The sequence below is a fragment of the Cornus florida genome, unplaced genomic scaffold, assembly GCF_030987335.1.
Source record: "Cornus florida cultivar Cherokee Brave unplaced genomic scaffold, ASM3098733v1 CherokeeBrave_3.0.0_Hap2_Chr06, whole genome shotgun sequence".
Classification (NCBI taxonomy): Eukaryota; Viridiplantae; Streptophyta; class Magnoliopsida; order Cornales; family Cornaceae; genus Cornus; species Cornus florida.
In genome coordinates, this window is record NW_026775576.1 from 94,856,845 (window position 1) to 94,874,117 (window position 17,273).

Sequence of the window (17,273 nt, forward strand, 5' to 3'; positions counted from 1 at the left end):
CGTGTCATGGCTAACTTGAAGGCTTGAACTGCTGTAGAAGGGTGGCATTCGATCACCATACTCTTAGTGAGATTAAACCTGGTAAGAAAAGCCTGGAGACGTTCATCCTTGTGCTGCCTCATCGTGAATAGGCTCGAGATGTCCTTCGGCGGGCGCTTGTTCCCATAGTACTGGCTTATGAACCGATCGCACAGGTTTCTGAAGCTACCAATGGAGCTCCTAGGCAAGTTTTTGAACCAGCTGAGCGCCGGTCCGGCTAGGCTTGTAGGGAAACATTTGCACATTAAAGAGTCGTTTTCCGTATTCAGGGCCATTTTCAACTGGATATGGTACACATGATCGATCGGATCGGTTGTTCCGTCGAACAGAATAAAGACTGGCATAGCAAACTTCCTTGGATGCGGGGCATTCAAGATCTCGTCGGTGAATGGTGAATCAACCGTCCGAGCTGCGGATCGGAGAGCTTCATTCTCTCTCTGGAGTCCAGCGGTAGCTCTGTGAGTTACGGTTCTGCCCTCCGAACCGCGATGAGTGATAGTAGCCATGGAGGGCCGGTAAGACGAATCGAACGACCGTTCTTCTATGAACTCTCTTTGCCAAGGCGACGCTACTCGACGGCGATCAACCTCTATCACTTCCTCTCGGTCGAACCTTTCCCGATGCGGATCGAAGGTTATGGCTTCATTCCGTCTAATCTGCTCATGTCGCGGATCAACGTGAGTCGATCCTTCGTGATCCTCAATTCGACGAACATTTGGCGGCAAATTGTCCATCATCCTTTCATCACGGTGGTGAGCTGACTGATTGTTCTCGTCGTGCTCGCCTTGACGCGCGATATTAGATTGAACACCTCCTTCACCGACCGGAAGTGGATGCGAAACCGCAGGTATTTGCCGATGTTGCATTCCAGCTTTCAATTCTGCATTCTCTTTTTTGAGAGCTTCAATCAAGTTCATCAACTCCTCAAGCTTTGTTTGCTGGACAGCCTCCATCGGATTGGAGCTTTCACCTATCATTATTCCTGAACGGAGTAAAGGCATTAATCTCAAGTTCGCGAGTAGATCCGAGCTTCGTGAGTGGGAATTTTTCAGATCTGGCTTCGAATTCTCCGAATTATGCTCACTGTTTACGAGATCTGAATTGTCTGAACTCTAAATCCGTCAGATCCTGCCACAATCGAACAACTCGTTGTTGCGTAGATCTGAAGCCACTTCTGCCAAAGCTTCAAGAATTGTAATTCCTCCAGAGTAGGTCACAATCGCTCAGATCTGGATCCAAATCCCAAAGATCGAGTCTCGATCAACCGAATTGGTCTGAATCCACTCGATATTCCTCATTGATCAACCAAACTTCCATGCGTTTCCCACAGACGGCGCCAATTGAAGATGCAATATCTATAAATAAGGGAAGGAATGTCAGACTAACGAATGCAGGAACCTGAGGAGGCAAGTGGAGATGTTGATAGCTAGAGGGGAGTTCGCGAGTTATGTTCAAGGTTCGGCGATAGAGCAGAATCGACCGGTGGAACAAATAAAAAGGAGTCATAAACAAAGCTCCCACAATTCACAACCAGTTCGTATAATCAATGCTATCCATGGTCGACCCGAGCCTAGTGAAGAGTCAGATGAGCTACTCCGGGCGCGCCTGCGGCAGGCGCAGATGAAGAAAAGGGTCAGCAGTGTGAATACTCTACACCAGCAGAGCCCGTCGATGCAGATAAAGTTCGACTGGACAGACCTGCAGCGTGTTCAACTGCCCCATGAAGACCCGTTGGTAGTCAGTTTGACAGTGGCAGACTGCTTGGTGCGCAGAGTTCTGATCGATCCTGGGAGCAGTGCGAATGTCATGCCGAGGGACACATTTGATAGGCTCGAGATTCAACCAGAAAGGCTCAAGCCCACTGGAAATCCCTTGTTAGGGTTCGATGGGAAGAGGGTGGAGCCCGTCGGGATGGTGGAAGTGGAAGTTCAAGCTGCAGAACGAGCTCTTATGGAAACTTTTGTGGTTGTAGAAATTCACCCCTCGTATAATCTCCTGATGGGAAGAGGATGGATTCACAGAGTCCAAGGTGTACCCTCAACTCTGCATCAGGTCATGAGGTGCCTCGGACCCGATGGAGATAAAGTGATAGACATTCGGGGGGATCAGGTTGCAGCCAAAGAGTGTTATTCCGTCACACTAAAGCATGCTGGGAAAGGGAAGGCGCCCGTCCGTTCGGCAAGCCCCAGATAGCAATTACAGGAACCTCCGCCCGAGCAGAACAGGGTGGAGGAGTCAGTCGACTTGACCGAGGAGCCCCTTCTGGATGTGCAGATCGATCAGTCCAGGCCAGAACGAACTACCAGAGTAGGTATAAGACTGACCAGAGAAGAGCAGCAAGAGCTAGTGGATTTCTTGTCCCACAATGCCGACGTATTTGCATGGAGTCACCTAGACATGCCTGGAATTAGTCCCTCCGTATCCTGTCATTCCCTGAATGTCAATCCCAATTTCAAACCAGTGAAACAGAAGCAGCGAAGATTTGCTCCAGAACGTAATCAAATCATAGCGGAAGAAGTCGATAGGCTGCTTGATGCGGGATTTATCAGAGAAGTGCACTACCCTGATTGGTTATCCAACGTCGTTGTCGTGCAGAAGAAGAATGGGAAATGGCGAGTATGCATTGATTTCACCAATTTGAACAAAGCCTGTCCGAAAGACAGCTTCCCGCTGCCTAAGATTGATCAAATGGTGGATGCCACCACCGGGTATGAGCGTTTAACCTTTCTGGACGCTTATTCGGGTTATAATCAGATCCCTATGGACCCCGCAGATGAAGAAAAAACTTCTTTTGTCACCGAGCGAGGAACATACTGCTACAAAGTTATGTCTTTCGGACTAAAGAATGCGGGAGCAACTTATCAAAGACTTGTTAGCAAAATTTTTAAGAATCAAATGGGAAAGATTGTGGAAGCCTATATTGATGATATGGTGGTAAAGAGCAGGAAGAAGGATGATCATCTGAAGCATCTGCAAGATGTATTTGATGTACTGAAGCGATATGGGATGAGGCTCAATCCAACCAAGTGCTCGTTCGGTGTGAGTTCCGGACAGTTTCTGGGACACGTGGTCAACCGCAGAGGCATCGAAGTTAGCCCCGCTCAAGCAGAGGCTTTGATTAAGAATGCCGAGCCAAAGACGATCAGAGAGGTGCAAGCCCTCACAGGACGAATAGCTGCATTAAGTCGATTTATTTCAAAATTGTCAGATCACTGCAAACCGTTCTTTGACACGATTCGGAGCCATGGAAGGCAGGTCTGGGGGGATGAGCAACGACAAGCATTGACTCATTTGAAGGAATATATGCAGAATCCACCAGTCCTGTCAGCCCCAGATCCGGAAGAAAAGTTATTTCTATATCTTGGAGTATCTGGTGTCGCGACGAGTGCCGTTCTGATTCGTTGCAAGGAAGGGGTGCAATACCCGGTATTTTATGTAAGCAAAACAATGACAGAGGCAGAAAAAAGATACTCAAAGGCCGAACGGGTGGTACTTGCACTTGTAAATGCAAAAAGAAAGTTGAGGCATTATTTCGAATCCCACCCCATAGCTGTTCTAACAACCTTTCCAATCAGAACGCTTATGCACAAGCCAGAGCTCTCGGGCAGAAGGACAAAGTGGGCCATAGAGTTGAGTTCATTTGACATAACGTATGAGCCGAGAACAGCTATTAAAGGGCAAGCGGTGGCCGATTTCCTGCTAGAATGTGATGCCGAGGATACGGAAGAAGACCTTAGATGCGGCTCTTGGAAACTTTTTGTGGATGGCTCCTCTAACCAGATGGGGGCTGGAATTGGGATCAAACTGCAAACCCCAGAGGGTACTTCCTTGAGCCAAGCACTCAGACTTGAGTTCCGAGCCACCAATAATGAAGCGGAATACGAGGCGTTGCTAAATGGATTAAAGTTGGCCAGAGAGCTACAGATCAAAAGTTTGACTGTGTATAGTGACTCGCAGCTGATTGTTCGGCAGGTAAATGGTGAGTACGCGACCAAGGATGACATGATGGGGGCGTATCGTTCTGCCGTTCTGCATAAAGCCAAGGACTTTGCAAAGATTGAATTCATACAGTTGCCGAGGGAACAGAATGCAGATGCGGACCGGTTAGCATGTAGTGCTTCGAGTTGCGGTGAAACATTGGCGAGGGTGATTCCAGTAGGAATACTGACCCAGCCATCTATTTTCGAAGAACCCTTGGACTCTGACCCTTGGCAAGTCAACGTCATACCGTATGAACCGAGTTGGATTGACCCCATCATTACCTATATTCGAGATGGCGTTTTGCCTATGCAGAGGGATGAAGCTAGGAGACTCAAAAAGAATGCTGCAAAGTACGCCATCGTGCGTAACCAGCTGTACAGAAGGTCCTACTCTGGCCCATACTTGAAGTGTGTCACCCCGGCGGAGTCGCAGCAGGTATTGCGAGCTATTCATGAGGGTGTGTGTGGCAATCATTCTGGGGGGCGATCGTTAGCGCATAAAGCAATGACACAAGGGTATTTCTGGCCAAACATGTCAAGAGATGCGGAGGAGTTCTCTCGAAGGTGCGATAAATGCCAACGATATGGACCATTGATCCACCAACCACCTGAGGAATTGCACGTAATGGCCTCGCCATGGCCTTTCGCGCAATGGGGGATGGATGTGGTCGGTCCTCTGCCAACTGCAAGAGCTCAGAACAAGTATGTGTTACTGGCCACGGATTACTTCACTAAATGGGTGGAAGCAGAACCATATCCTAGCGTGACTCAGACTCATGTGAGACGATTTATTTGGAACAATATTATCTGCCGTTTCGGTGTTTCCAGATCAATAGTCATGGACAATAGCACAAACCTCGACAGCAGGCAAGTAAGAAAGCTACTGGAGGAGTATGGAATCAACCAGAAGTTGGCTGCAGTAAGTCATCCTCAGGCCAACGGACAAGCAGAAATCACAAACAGAACCATTTTCGCCTGCATTAAGAAGAAGCTGGAAGATCATAAAGGGAAGTGGTTGGATGAACTCCCGAACGTTCTATGGGCTTACAGAACCACCCCAAGGCGGCCGACTGGGGAGAGCCCGTTTGCAATGGCAGATGGTACCGAGGCAGTTATACCGGTTGAGCATTTGGTCCCCACTATCAGAAGCTTAGCATGGAGTCGAGATCAGAACGACAAGATGTTAAGATTGAACCTCGATATGATAGACGAAAGGAGGGACACAGCGGCTATAAGGTTAGCATCGTATCAGCAAGTATTAGCGAATAGTCACAACAAAAGAGTAAAACACAGGGATTTTGCCCCTGGCGATCTGGTTCTGAAAAGAAAGGTGGGGATGGTCAAAAAAATGATGCCACCCTGGGAAGGCCCATACAGAATTGCAGAAGTCATAGGCAAGGGGGCATATACGTTGGAAACCATGGCGGGAAGGTTGGTTAGCAAGCCCTGGAACGCCACGTCTCTGAAGAGGTACTACCAATAAAAGCTAAGTTTCGGCTTTAATTGGATGTTGTTTGTTGTCAATCAAATACGTATGAATGTGCAAGTTACTGAAATTTACAAAAAATAAATAAATAAATAACTTTCTTTTCCAACGGCCTGCTAAAAATTTAAAGCCAAGTGGCAAGTGGCATTCTAGCCGAGCGCCAGGCACTTAAGCAAGATAAGTGGCAGCTGGCACCATGAGCCGAACGCCAGACACTTGCTAAAAATTTAAAGCCAAGTGGCAAGTGGCATTCTAGCCGAGCGCCAGGCACTTAAGCAAGACAAGTGGCAGCTGGCACCATGAGCCGAACGCCAGACACTTGCTAAAAATTTAAAGCCAAGTGGCAAGTGGCATTCTAGCCGAGCGCCAGGCACTTAAGCAAGATAAGTGGCAGCTGGCACCATGAGCCGAACGCCAGACACTTGCTAAAAATTTAAAGCCAAGTGGCAAGTGGCATTCTAGCCGAGCGCCAGGCACTTAAGCAAGATAAGTGGCAGCTGGCACCATGAGCCGAACGCCAGACACTTGCTAAAAATTTAAAGCCAAGTGGCAAGTGGCATTCTAGCCGAGCGCCAGGCACTTAAGTAAGACAAGTGGCAGCTGGCACCATGAGCCGAACGCCAGACACTTGCTAAAAATTTAAAGCCAAGTGGCAAGTGGCATTCTAGCCGAGCGCCAGGCACTTAAACAAGACAAGTGGCAGCTGGCACCATGAGCCGAACGCCAGACACTTGCTAAAAATTTAAAGCCAAGTGGCAAGTGGCATTCTAGCCGAGCGCCAGGCACTTGCCATAAACAAACACGCGGCAAAGCTAATATAAAAGAAAAGAGAGAAAAGATATATATGTATTGAAAATAGGTTGAAAAGAGCACAACACAAAGGGAAAAAGAGTTCTGTCATTTCATTGATATTAAACATTGAGTTTACAAAAAGAGAGATGTCCATCGTTACAAAAAGATATGGAATCGAAGAGTCCGAAGGAGCCCTAGCTAGACGCCTCAATACCAACAGCATCCTGGTTATGCCGACCCGCCTCCTCGGCCCCATCAGCCGTCTCACCTTCACGAGGCGGAGAATCAAGATGAATGACTGAATCGTTCGGCTGGGGCTCAGCGTCAGCAGTGGCTATGGAAGGTACCACAGTTGACGATTGAGGAGCGGTCAGAGGCAGAGCGGTAGGAGGAGCTGTGATGATCCTTGAGGAAGCAATGTCCTGGCACTCATCGAATATGCGCTCCGCTTCGGTGGGTTCTGGGTCGACATAGACCCCCAGAGGTTCGATCCCTAGATCCTTGTCGACCTCATCTGGAGTGGAGCTGGTCTGTCCCTCATCCGGAACTCGGTCGGCGAAACCTTCCCGGAATCCTTGAGCATATCTAAAAGCACCGACCCTTGAGAACCGAGCGTGAAGAGCCAGCATCCCACCGCTCACTCTGCTGATCGCATCGATCAGAGCGGTACGCTCGTCCAGAGCTCTTTTCTCAAAAGCCATCCGAGCAGACTGTTCATCAGCCAGAAGGCGCTGGAGTTCTGCCTTTTCGTCTCTGATTGAGTCACGCTCAGTCTGCCAGACGCTCTTTTCAAGCTGGAGGGCATCCTTCTCATCCTGAAGAGAGTCATTCTCCTTCTTCAAGACATCTCTCTCTTGTTCAGTTTTTTCAAGCCGAGCCAGTACCTCGGTATTCTTCATGGCGAGAAGGTCGTTTTCTTTATTAGCCACCTCCAGGCTATCAGAAAACTTACGAGCCCTGGCGTTCCCCATCTCCACCTGCTTCTGCATAGCCATCATTCCGAACAATGTCTGCATAGGTGTACATTAAAAATGGTTAAGCCAATAGTCAGGTCGGGCGAAGGCAAGACCAAATAATATGAGAGAATTCATGAGTTGGAAAATAAAAGTCACCTCCATAGCAGATTGGGGAAAGCGGCTGAACACATCCTTCTGGGATAGGCCCTTTGCCGCCTCAAGGTCTTTCGGAGTCCACATGCTCCTATAGTACGCCATGGCGGTCTGGCCATCCTTCAGCATGGTCTCGTTCGGTTTCACGAACGTCCCATCCGTTCGGGTGTACCGAGGGGCCCATGGAGGTAAGGTGGGGATAGAAGGGGGGCCTGAAGCAGAAGCGGAGCCACCAGCTGCAGTAGGCCCGGAGGGAGCAGGAGCTCTGATCGCACGGTGCAAGAGAGCACCCGGCCCGGAGACCCGGGTCCTTCTTATGAGAGGCTCCTCCTCAGGATCGACTTCACTGTCAGGATGAGGCCTTTTGCCTCGTTCTTTGTCCCGAACGCCCCCCGCAGCAGCAGGAGCTGTGGTAGTTTGGGGAGACGCGCTCTGGTTGGCAGCAGGGGTGCTGACAACAGAGTTAATAGCCACTGTGCTCGGGACAGTGTCAGAGATGGTGGCTGAGGAAGAGGCTGACGCTGGAGAGGAGGTCGCCCCGGCAGCAGGAGTGGCTGGGGGAGTATTTTTCTTCCTGCCAAAAGAAGGAATCTGAAGCCTGCTCATGTTGTAGCCGAGTGATGAGAGCGCTAAGAGGTTGTCTGAAGTGAGGAGATCTGAGCAGGAAGGAATATCGTTCAGAACGTATTTCTTCAAGTAATTACTCCTATCCCTGCAAACACTGTAGCTCAAGTCATCACAAGGTATTCCTAAGGAACGGCATAAGAAAGTACAAAAACGGGGAACGCATGTTTCGCAGGGGCAATCATGTTTATGAGATTTGAATTTTTTATAGGAGGAGACAGAACAGACACCAAAGGCGCTCGGGATTGGGTAACCCTCTGCAGCAGGCGAAGACCAAGCCCCACTAATGCCCACGATGCTATCCCTCCAACCCTTTTCAGATTTTATTGTGTCCGTACATATGGACATCTTCTCGAACGGGTAGAGGTGGTAGAAGGGTTCGTTAGTACGGATCTTACTGACCTTATAGCACAGAAGAAGGTCTATGAGGTCAAGGTCCAGATTTCTGTCACGCATCAACAGGAGCATAACGGATATGATTCTAAAGAAGTTGGGGTTGACCTGCAGGGGGGATATCCCCAATCTATTGAAGACATAACTAAAGAAAGGGTGCAGAGGGAACCTAACAACATTCAATTGAAGGTTCGTGAATAAGACTTCGCCGGGCAGGAGGCCGGCACCGGTCATAATGTTAACGTCCTGAAGGCAAACCCTAACTTCGATGTTGTCAGGAAGTCTAAGTCTCATACGAAGAACATCCAGATCTACAACCATGGTGGAAGTGCTTGAAGGATCTAAAAGGGGGTAAATAGAAGCCTGCCGAAAGTAAAAAGGAACAAAACTAACCTCAGAGGACTGCAAGATCGCTGGAAGAATGACTCTTGAAGGATTTCACCAGAAAAAGCTTAGCACTGTTCTAGAAAGAGAGAGATTTGACTGATGATGGAGACGATAAAAGGACGTGAAGTGGTATTCTAGAGCCTTATAAAGGCGAGGGGGGCCCGAGGGCCGAAGCGTCGGGAATGCGAGAAATTCCTCGAGCCCCGGAACATTGATTCTGGATCTGACCGTCCGTTCCCCCACGTGGTTTTCTCGAACCGTCAACATCATGATGAGACGCCATCAATAATTACCCCTTATTAAATAAGGGGCAATTATGGGGGCAGTTGAGGAGGCCCAGGACGACATGGGCCGGATCTGACTTGCAAGCACTACATCCGGTCCGTACAGCTGGGTCAGCCCATATAAAGACACTGCCATATGGGCCGAACGCGAGTAAGCCCATCAAAGGTGACCAGGACTTATGGAGGAACAGGCCCAGATCCAGCAATCAGTCAATATTTGTAAATATCTTGTAAATATCTATAAATAAGGGAAGGAATGGAAAATAGAGGAGGATCTTTTGGTTGAAGTGTAAGAATTCTAGAGAGAGAAAGAGGGAATGAATTTCTTGCATCTTCAGTACATGTTCCCTCATTGAAAGAGTCATGTGCACTAAACCACCTCGATGACATGTATCCAAACGGTGCAATTTTAATGCACGACGGCATAAACTGACCTCCAAATATATGGGAATCATGATATGATAAACAAATGATATTCTATTTTGGATTTTGAAAAATAATTAATATATTGTAAGCATTAAAATTTAAAATTGGAAGAGTGAGAGAAAAAAAATGAATCCGTGTTCGCATACGGTAGGACACATATGCTTGTCCAATCCACGTATATAAGATGCTGATGAAAAACAGAATAAACATAATGATTATTCTATTTTGGATTTTGAAAAATAATTAATATATTGTAGGCATTAAAATTTAAATTTGGGAGAGTGAGAGAAAGGAAATGAATCCTTGTTTGCACATGGTAGGACACATATGCTTGTCCTATCCAAGTACATAAGATGCCGATGAAAAACTTAATAAACAAAAGTAATCATTTTATAATTATTTTGAATAACATTCGAACTTTGAAATTTTTTATTTTTGAAAGGTAATAACTTTGGAATGTCCAAATCTATATCACAATTTTTTTATTAAAACATTTAAATAATAAGCCACTTGATTAGAATTTTAAAAAACATTTAAATTAGGAGAGTAAATAAAATGAATGATAAGCGAATATAGACTTTTACTCTCCTTTTTTTCTCTCACACAGTCACACACATGGTAGAGAGAAAAATGGAGGACACTCAGCAAAAGCTTCATGCCATTGTGGTGGCATACCCTCTTCAAGGGCATGTAAACCCAGCCGTTGAATTGGCCATGAAGCTTGCATCAAAGGGCTTCAGCATCACCTTCATCAACACCCAATCAATCGACTACCAGATAACCAAAGGGCGCCAACCATGCGCAGCCGGAAATGACATCTTCGCCGGAGCACGTGAGTCTGGTCTCGACATACGTTACGCCACCGTCAGCGACGGTTTTCCGGTGGGGTTGGACTTCAACTTGGAGCAGTTTGTGGAGTCTCAGCTCCATCTCATATGGGGTTATGTGGATGAATTGGTGGGAAAGATAGTCAGGACGGCGAAGCCACCGGTGTCTTGCTTGGTCGGCGACACGTTCCATCTGTGGTCGTCCACGATTGCCAAAAAGTATGAGCTGGTTAATGTTTCTTTCTGGACTCAACCTGCTTTGGTATTCAATCTCTACTATCACTTGGACCTTCTAAAGAGAAATGGTCATTTTGCTTCTAGCTGTGAGTATCCTCCCTCTCTCTCTTTCTCACACACACACACCAAAATTTACTGCATCCACCACCAAAGTTTCTCTTCTCAGTCAGAATCAGATTTCTTTTGTTCAGTACTCCTGTGAGTGAAGTTGGCCACTTTTAAATGGTGAAATTTACAATTATATATAATTGAGAAATTTTACTTATTTATATCCGTTTATTTACGAAAGAAATTTCACCATTAAAGTCATGAAATTCATCACTGCACCAAACCATAAGAAATCGTTGTGGAGAGGATTCGTGTCATTCTTTCCCACCATTTAATCTCGATCTATTTCTCAATTTTAATATATATATATACACACACATATGTATTGTGCTAATTAATAAAGAGGAAAGTAAAAATATTTAGGAAATACTAAAAATTGTTAGAGGGAGAAAATAAGAGATTTAAGTGTGTAAGTTCTAATTTTTTTTTCTTCTTCTTTTTTTCTGTTGAGAAATCTACTGAAAATAATGATACTTTTGAAAATTTAAACGCAACATAGTAATCTTTTTGTAAATAGTACTCTGACTATCAATTTTTTTTTTTTTCTTAAAAATTGATGACCAAAATATTCATGAAAATGATATTTAGTAGCATTGTATTTGTTGAACTATAGGTAATCGCACGGACATCGTAGATTACATACCTGGGATAAAGGCTATTGAGCCAAGAGATTTGACGTCATATCTTCAAGAGACCGACGTATCAACTTGGGCCCACCAAATCGTCGACAAGGCCTTTGATAACGTCAAGGGAGTAGATTTTATCCTCTATAACACTGTGCAAGAGCTAGAATCTGAAACAATCTCAGCCTTACATCAAAAGAAGCCCTCTTTCGCAATTGGGCCCATTTTCCCTTCTGGCTTCACCAAGAGCATTGTCGCCACGAGCCTCTGGTCTGAGTCAGACTGCACCCAATGGCTCGACACTAAGCCCACTGGGTCAGTTTTGTATGTCTCTTTCGGCAGCTTGGCCCAACTTAGTCAAGACAACATAATGGAGATTGCACATGGGCTTTGGCTCAGTGGAGTGAGTTTTATTTGGGTGCTTCGCCGGGACATGGTAAGTTCCGAGGAGACATATTCCTTACCCGTTGGATTTGAAGATGGTGTCAAGGATAGAGGGTTGATCATGACATGGTGCTCTCAGATTGGAGTGATCTCGCATCCCTCAGTGGGAGGGTTTGTAACTCATTGTGGTTGGAATTCAGTGTTGGAGGGTATATGGTGTTCTCTTCCATTGCTTTGTTTTCCTTTCTTTGCTGATCAAACTACTAATCGAAAATTAGTGGTGGATGATTGGAAGATAGGAATCAATCTATGTGATGAGAAATCAATCACTAGGGATGAAGTTGCGGACAAGATCAACCGTCTGATGAGTAAAAAATCAGGTGATGAATTGAGATGTGAGAGCAAGAAAGTTAAAAGAATATTGAAAAATGCAATTGCAACTGATGGATCCTCGGAGAAAAATTTTAATCAATTCATCAAAGATCTAGAAATCAAAATTCACAAAACAAGCCGTCTTGCAGCTGCGTCATCACAACCCCATGAGGATATATCAAACATTGACCAATAAATTTGGTCGATCTTTTTATTATCTTAAATAAATTTTGTCAATTTTTATTTATTCTCTTCTTCCTGTGTGATGAAGTTCTGTTTACCCGTATTCAATCTGAACAAATTTTAGATACTTGAGGACCAAATAAATGAGTGCTCTTGTTCTTGTCACATTGGCTATGTGACAAGTAAAAGATATTCCAATTATTCTATATAGTTTTAATTAGCTTGTGTGGAGCGCGAATTTTCTATTAATTACTTCAAAAATATTAAACTTCAATCAACTCATTTGTAAATATAACTTTAAAAAAAAAAATCAAAAAAAAAAATCAAAGGAATCAAATGAAACCTGACCTGAATGTGGCCTAACTTAGCCCCATGGTACTCTAGCAAAGGAGGGATGGGTCCCTTGTGTTTGTGTGATGTACACATATGCGTATATATCATCATGTTCAGTCTTTATTGGTCTTAGTCAATTAACAGGCCATCACCATCCTGTTTTTGTTACTCGTCTTTTTCTGTCTAGTATACATGGAAGTTTTAGTACGGCACGTCAAAAAAATGTGACTTCACAGTTCCATATTAAGTAATATGAAGTTTATCCTATATTGTGTGAGCCAAGTTATATATATGTATACTTGATTACCATTCGAAAAAGAAGAAATTATATCAACCTCTTCATATAGCAATCTCTCTCTCCCTCTCTCTCTCACACACACACAACAGAGATTTAATGGCGGAAAGTCTCCAAAAGCCTCATGCCATAATGATCCCATACCCTCTCCAAGGTCATGTAATACCCTTTGTCCATTTGGCCATGAAGCTTGCATCAAAGGGATTCACTATCACCTTCATCAACACCGAATCAATCCACCACCAAATATCCACAGCCCAACCACAAAATAACCCTATCCGAGATGATATCTTCGCCGGAGCAAGAAAATCCGGTCTCGACATACGTTATGCCACCGTGAGTGATGGTCTTCCACTAGGGTTTGACCGCTCACTCAACCACGACCAGTTCATGGAGTGTATTCTTCATGTCTTCTCAGCCCACGTCGATGAACTCGTCGGAAAGATAGTCCGCTCTGATGATCCACCACTTACTTTGCTTGTCGCCGACACCTTTTATGTGTGGCCGTCAACCATAGCCAACAAGTATAACCTTGTCAATGTTTCATTCTGGACTGAACCAACTCTGGTTTTAACTTTGTATTATCATTTGTACTTGCTAAGAAAACATGGTCATTTCGCTTGTCATGGTACATACTTAAGTTCCCCTCTCTCTATACAAAATTTTCAAATATATATTATGTACGTATATATATAAATGTTTTTTTTTTTTGGTTAGTAACAAAAATGTTGTCGTAACTAAATTGATTATTCATAATGATATCATCACGTAATTATTTTATATATATATATATATATATATATATAAGCATGTCTAGATATATGGTTGCAATTGCTAGCTTCATGTGTGTGTTATACTTAATGAGATTAAACCTTGTCTTTGTTATTAGATAAGCGTGATGATACTATTGACTACATACCTGGCGTTCGGTCTATCGAACCTACGGACCTGATGTCGTATCTTCAAGCAACAGATGTATCAACGGTGGTGCACCGGATAATCTACAAGGCATTCAAAGACGTGAAGAAGGCTGATTTTATTATCTGTAACACAGTGCATGAGCTTGAATCTGAAACAATCTCAGCCCTACATCAAAAGCAGTCCACTTATGCAATTGGGCCTGTTTTCCCTAATGGGTTCACCAAGAGCACTGTGGCTACGAGCTTGTGGTCCGAGTCAGACAGCACCCAGTGGCTAGACACCAAGCCTCATGGTTCAGTTTTGTATGTCTCGTTTGGTAGCTATGCTCATACTAGTAAGCATGACATTGTGGAGATAGCCCATGGGCTTTTGCTTAGCAGAGTGAATTTTGTTTGGGTGCTACGCCCCGACATAGTGAGTTCGGATGATACTGACTTCTTACCTGTTGGATTTGAAAATCAGATCAAAGATCAAGGATTGATTATGACGTGGTGTTGTCAGATTGATGTGATCTCACATCCTGCAATTGGAGGGTTCTTGACTCATTGTGGATGGAATTCGATATTGGAAAGTATATGGTGCACCCTTCCATTGATTTGCTTCCCTCTGTTGACGGATCAATTTACTAATCGAAAATTAGTAGTTGATGATTGGAAGATTGGGATAAATTTATGTGATAGAAAAGTTGTCAGGAGAGACGAAGTATCAATCAAGATCAACCGTCTGATGCATGAAAAAACATCTGAGGATTTGAGAAATGAGATCAGAAAGTTGAGAAAGACACTAGAGAATGCACTAGCTGCCGATGGATCATCTGAAAAGAATCTGACCCAATTGATCAAGGATGTGAAGGCTAAGATTCAAAAGAGACAAGGGCATGCCACGTGGCAACGTGACAATCCATTGGCCAATCATGCTTAGCTTTGTAGTATTATTGAAATTCTTTTGTCTTTATTCAATCATATGAAATTTTGTGGGATGGTGGGCCCAGAGTTGGGCCGGGGTGTCACAGGTACTCTCAATTCTGCAAATTTCCATGGAAGATTACATAATTATAATTTGTCCATTTCTCTTACATCTATCTCTTTATCGAGTGGCTGTGGCAACATGTCCCAAAGACATTACTGTCGTTAGTGAAAGTCACTGTAACATGATAATTACTTGTTTCTTCTTTTTTTCCCATAATATCTAAATCTTTTGTGTGCAACTGTTCTCCAAGAAATATCATCCACAAATTTCTAATCAAGGGTTCTGTATTCTTGGAGTACAATATCCAGAGTATTATAGAACTTACTTATTTTTTAATGGCAAGGTTCACACTTTACATATTGGTTAGAATATCTTAGTAATCACTCTTAAATTTGTTTCAACGACTGTTTAATATACGGGATTACATGCGTTAGGTGGTGAATTATCGAACCAAAAAATAATAATAATAATCAAATAATCAATCAAACAATGAACTCATTTAGTATGGTAAATTTTTAGCCCAATAACGAAGTGGGTGGTTCAAAATGAACAAAGTAATTTAGAATCGATTGGCCAATTAATTGTCAGTCGATCCAATTAAGACCCTTTTCTTGGACATCTCACGTTTAGAAAATCACACTCATAGTTGGCTATTCATTTGGATATCTAACGGCCCATGGTTACTAAAGTGCAAACAGGAAATCACAAGACCCAAAAACCCCAATTCCTTAATGGTGGCTCAAACCATATACGGTATACCCACCATATGGGCTAGTCTGAGTTTTATTTTGCTAACTTAAATCATTTGGGTCATTGGATTTGGATTCATGTTCAAAAGCGTCCAGATTTAAATATTTGGGCCAGTCCAAGTTTTTGCCAGTCTGCTTTCTATATATTATAGTATATCATATATTCTCATACCCTCTGATACCCCTTCTCTAATATTCATGTGTATACATAAAAGGAGTTATCAGAGAAAGAAAAAAAAAAAAGGGCTTTAATCTAAGCATACAAAAATCTAAAAATTAAAATTAAACCATAATTACAAATAATAGATATGATGTGAACAATTTACAAATATCGTTCGTATCTAAATTTAATGGTAACAAGTTCAGCTCATTTTGCGATGAATGATATGATTATCCCTCAAGATAACCAGAATTCTATCATTCCCTAGCTTAAAGAAGGGTTAAAGGATATATATATATATATATATATATATATATATATATATATATATATATATATGCACTTTTTCTCGAATTCGAATAAGATAATAGGAATTCTATCATTTCCTAGCTTAAAGAAGGATTAAAGGATATATATACTTAACGCATTTTTCTCTAATTTGAATAAGATAAGAAATCTAAGTGCCAAGCAATAGAGAATATCTATCAAGTGAAGGTAAGCAAGCAAAGCAAGGTAAGAATGATGGGGTGAATTCTTAGATTCATTACTAGTGGAATCTTTACATATATTTCTGAAATTTTAGTTCGCATTTGACCGTCGAGATTCTTTATTCGTTAGTTTTACATATTTTTTTTTATTTAACGGTTGAAATTGTTTAATGGTGAGATTTACTCTGATAAAATTCAATATGATGTACTTTCTTGTAAATTTTAAATGATTCGAACTCTCACCATCTATTTTAAGAGGTAGAAAAGATATTACTAGACGGCCAGATTTTTTATATAATGATATTATTTATGTATGAGACTTAATTTAATTTTAATTAAACATGTTTAGTTTTAATATCTTAAAAAAAATAAATTAATTCCAAACCCAGTCCTAGCCCCTAAAAACAAGTTTGCATTTTTTTTAAGGGTTAAGATTAAAATTATAAAACCCCTCTCTATTTTGTCAAAACTATCATATAACCCTTTCAACTAAATAAACTATCACATCACCCCTTTAACTTTTAAAAAATCTATCATATCATCCCCTCTCGTTAGTTTTACCTGTAAAACTAACGAAGAAAATCACTTGCATCCCTTTCCACTATAATCTGACAAAAACACCCTTATAATCACCTAATGACAAAAATACCCTTGCAAGTATTTTCATTCTTCAACTTCAACAAAAAAAATAGTCTCTGTCATTCGGGTTCTTCCCTACAGCTTCTTTATGGATTGAAAAAGTGTGATTTAACCACCTAGAGGTTGAAACATTTTTTATTAGATTATGGGTTCTTCTTCTCTTTTCTTGGTGCTATATATGTATGTTTGCTTACAACTGTGTGTGTGTGTGTGTATATTATATATATGTGTGTGTGTGAAGAATTAGTGTGTATATATATGAAGAATTAGTGTGTGCGTGTATACAAGTGTATGTGAAGAATTAGTGTGTGTATGTGTGTGTATATATTTTGAAGTTCAATCATTAATTTAAATTGATTCCCATGAAAGCTTGGCCAAATTTTATTATTAATGCTTGTAAGTATCCGACGTGGAATAATAGTTTTTTACTAAATTTTGATCATAGTTTGAGGCTGAGTGAAAATG

The 17,273-nt window shown here is 42.7% G+C and overlaps 1 protein-coding gene across 2 annotated transcripts; it reads left to right on the forward strand.

The window, feature by feature from the left end:
- Positions 1-10,106: 10,106 nt before the first annotated feature.
- LOC132313025 (UDP-glycosyltransferase 86A1-like) lies at positions 10,107-14,878 on the forward strand. Of its 2 annotated transcripts, XM_059811636.1 has the most exons (3): positions 10,107-10,670; positions 11,306-12,079; positions 13,772-14,878. In XM_059811636.1, exons 1-3 carry the CDS (start codon positions 10,136-10,138, stop codon positions 14,722-14,724), a joined length of 2,262 nt encoding a protein of 753 aa, XP_059667619.1. In that variant the 5' UTR covers positions 10,107-10,135; the 3' UTR covers positions 14,725-14,878. The 2 variants fall into 2 exon arrangements, with proteins under 2 accessions (XP_059667619.1, XP_059667620.1); XM_059811637.1 differs by lacking the exons at positions 10,107-10,670; positions 11,306-12,079 and adding an exon at positions 12,817-13,510.
- Positions 14,879-17,273: the final 2,395 nt, after the last annotated feature.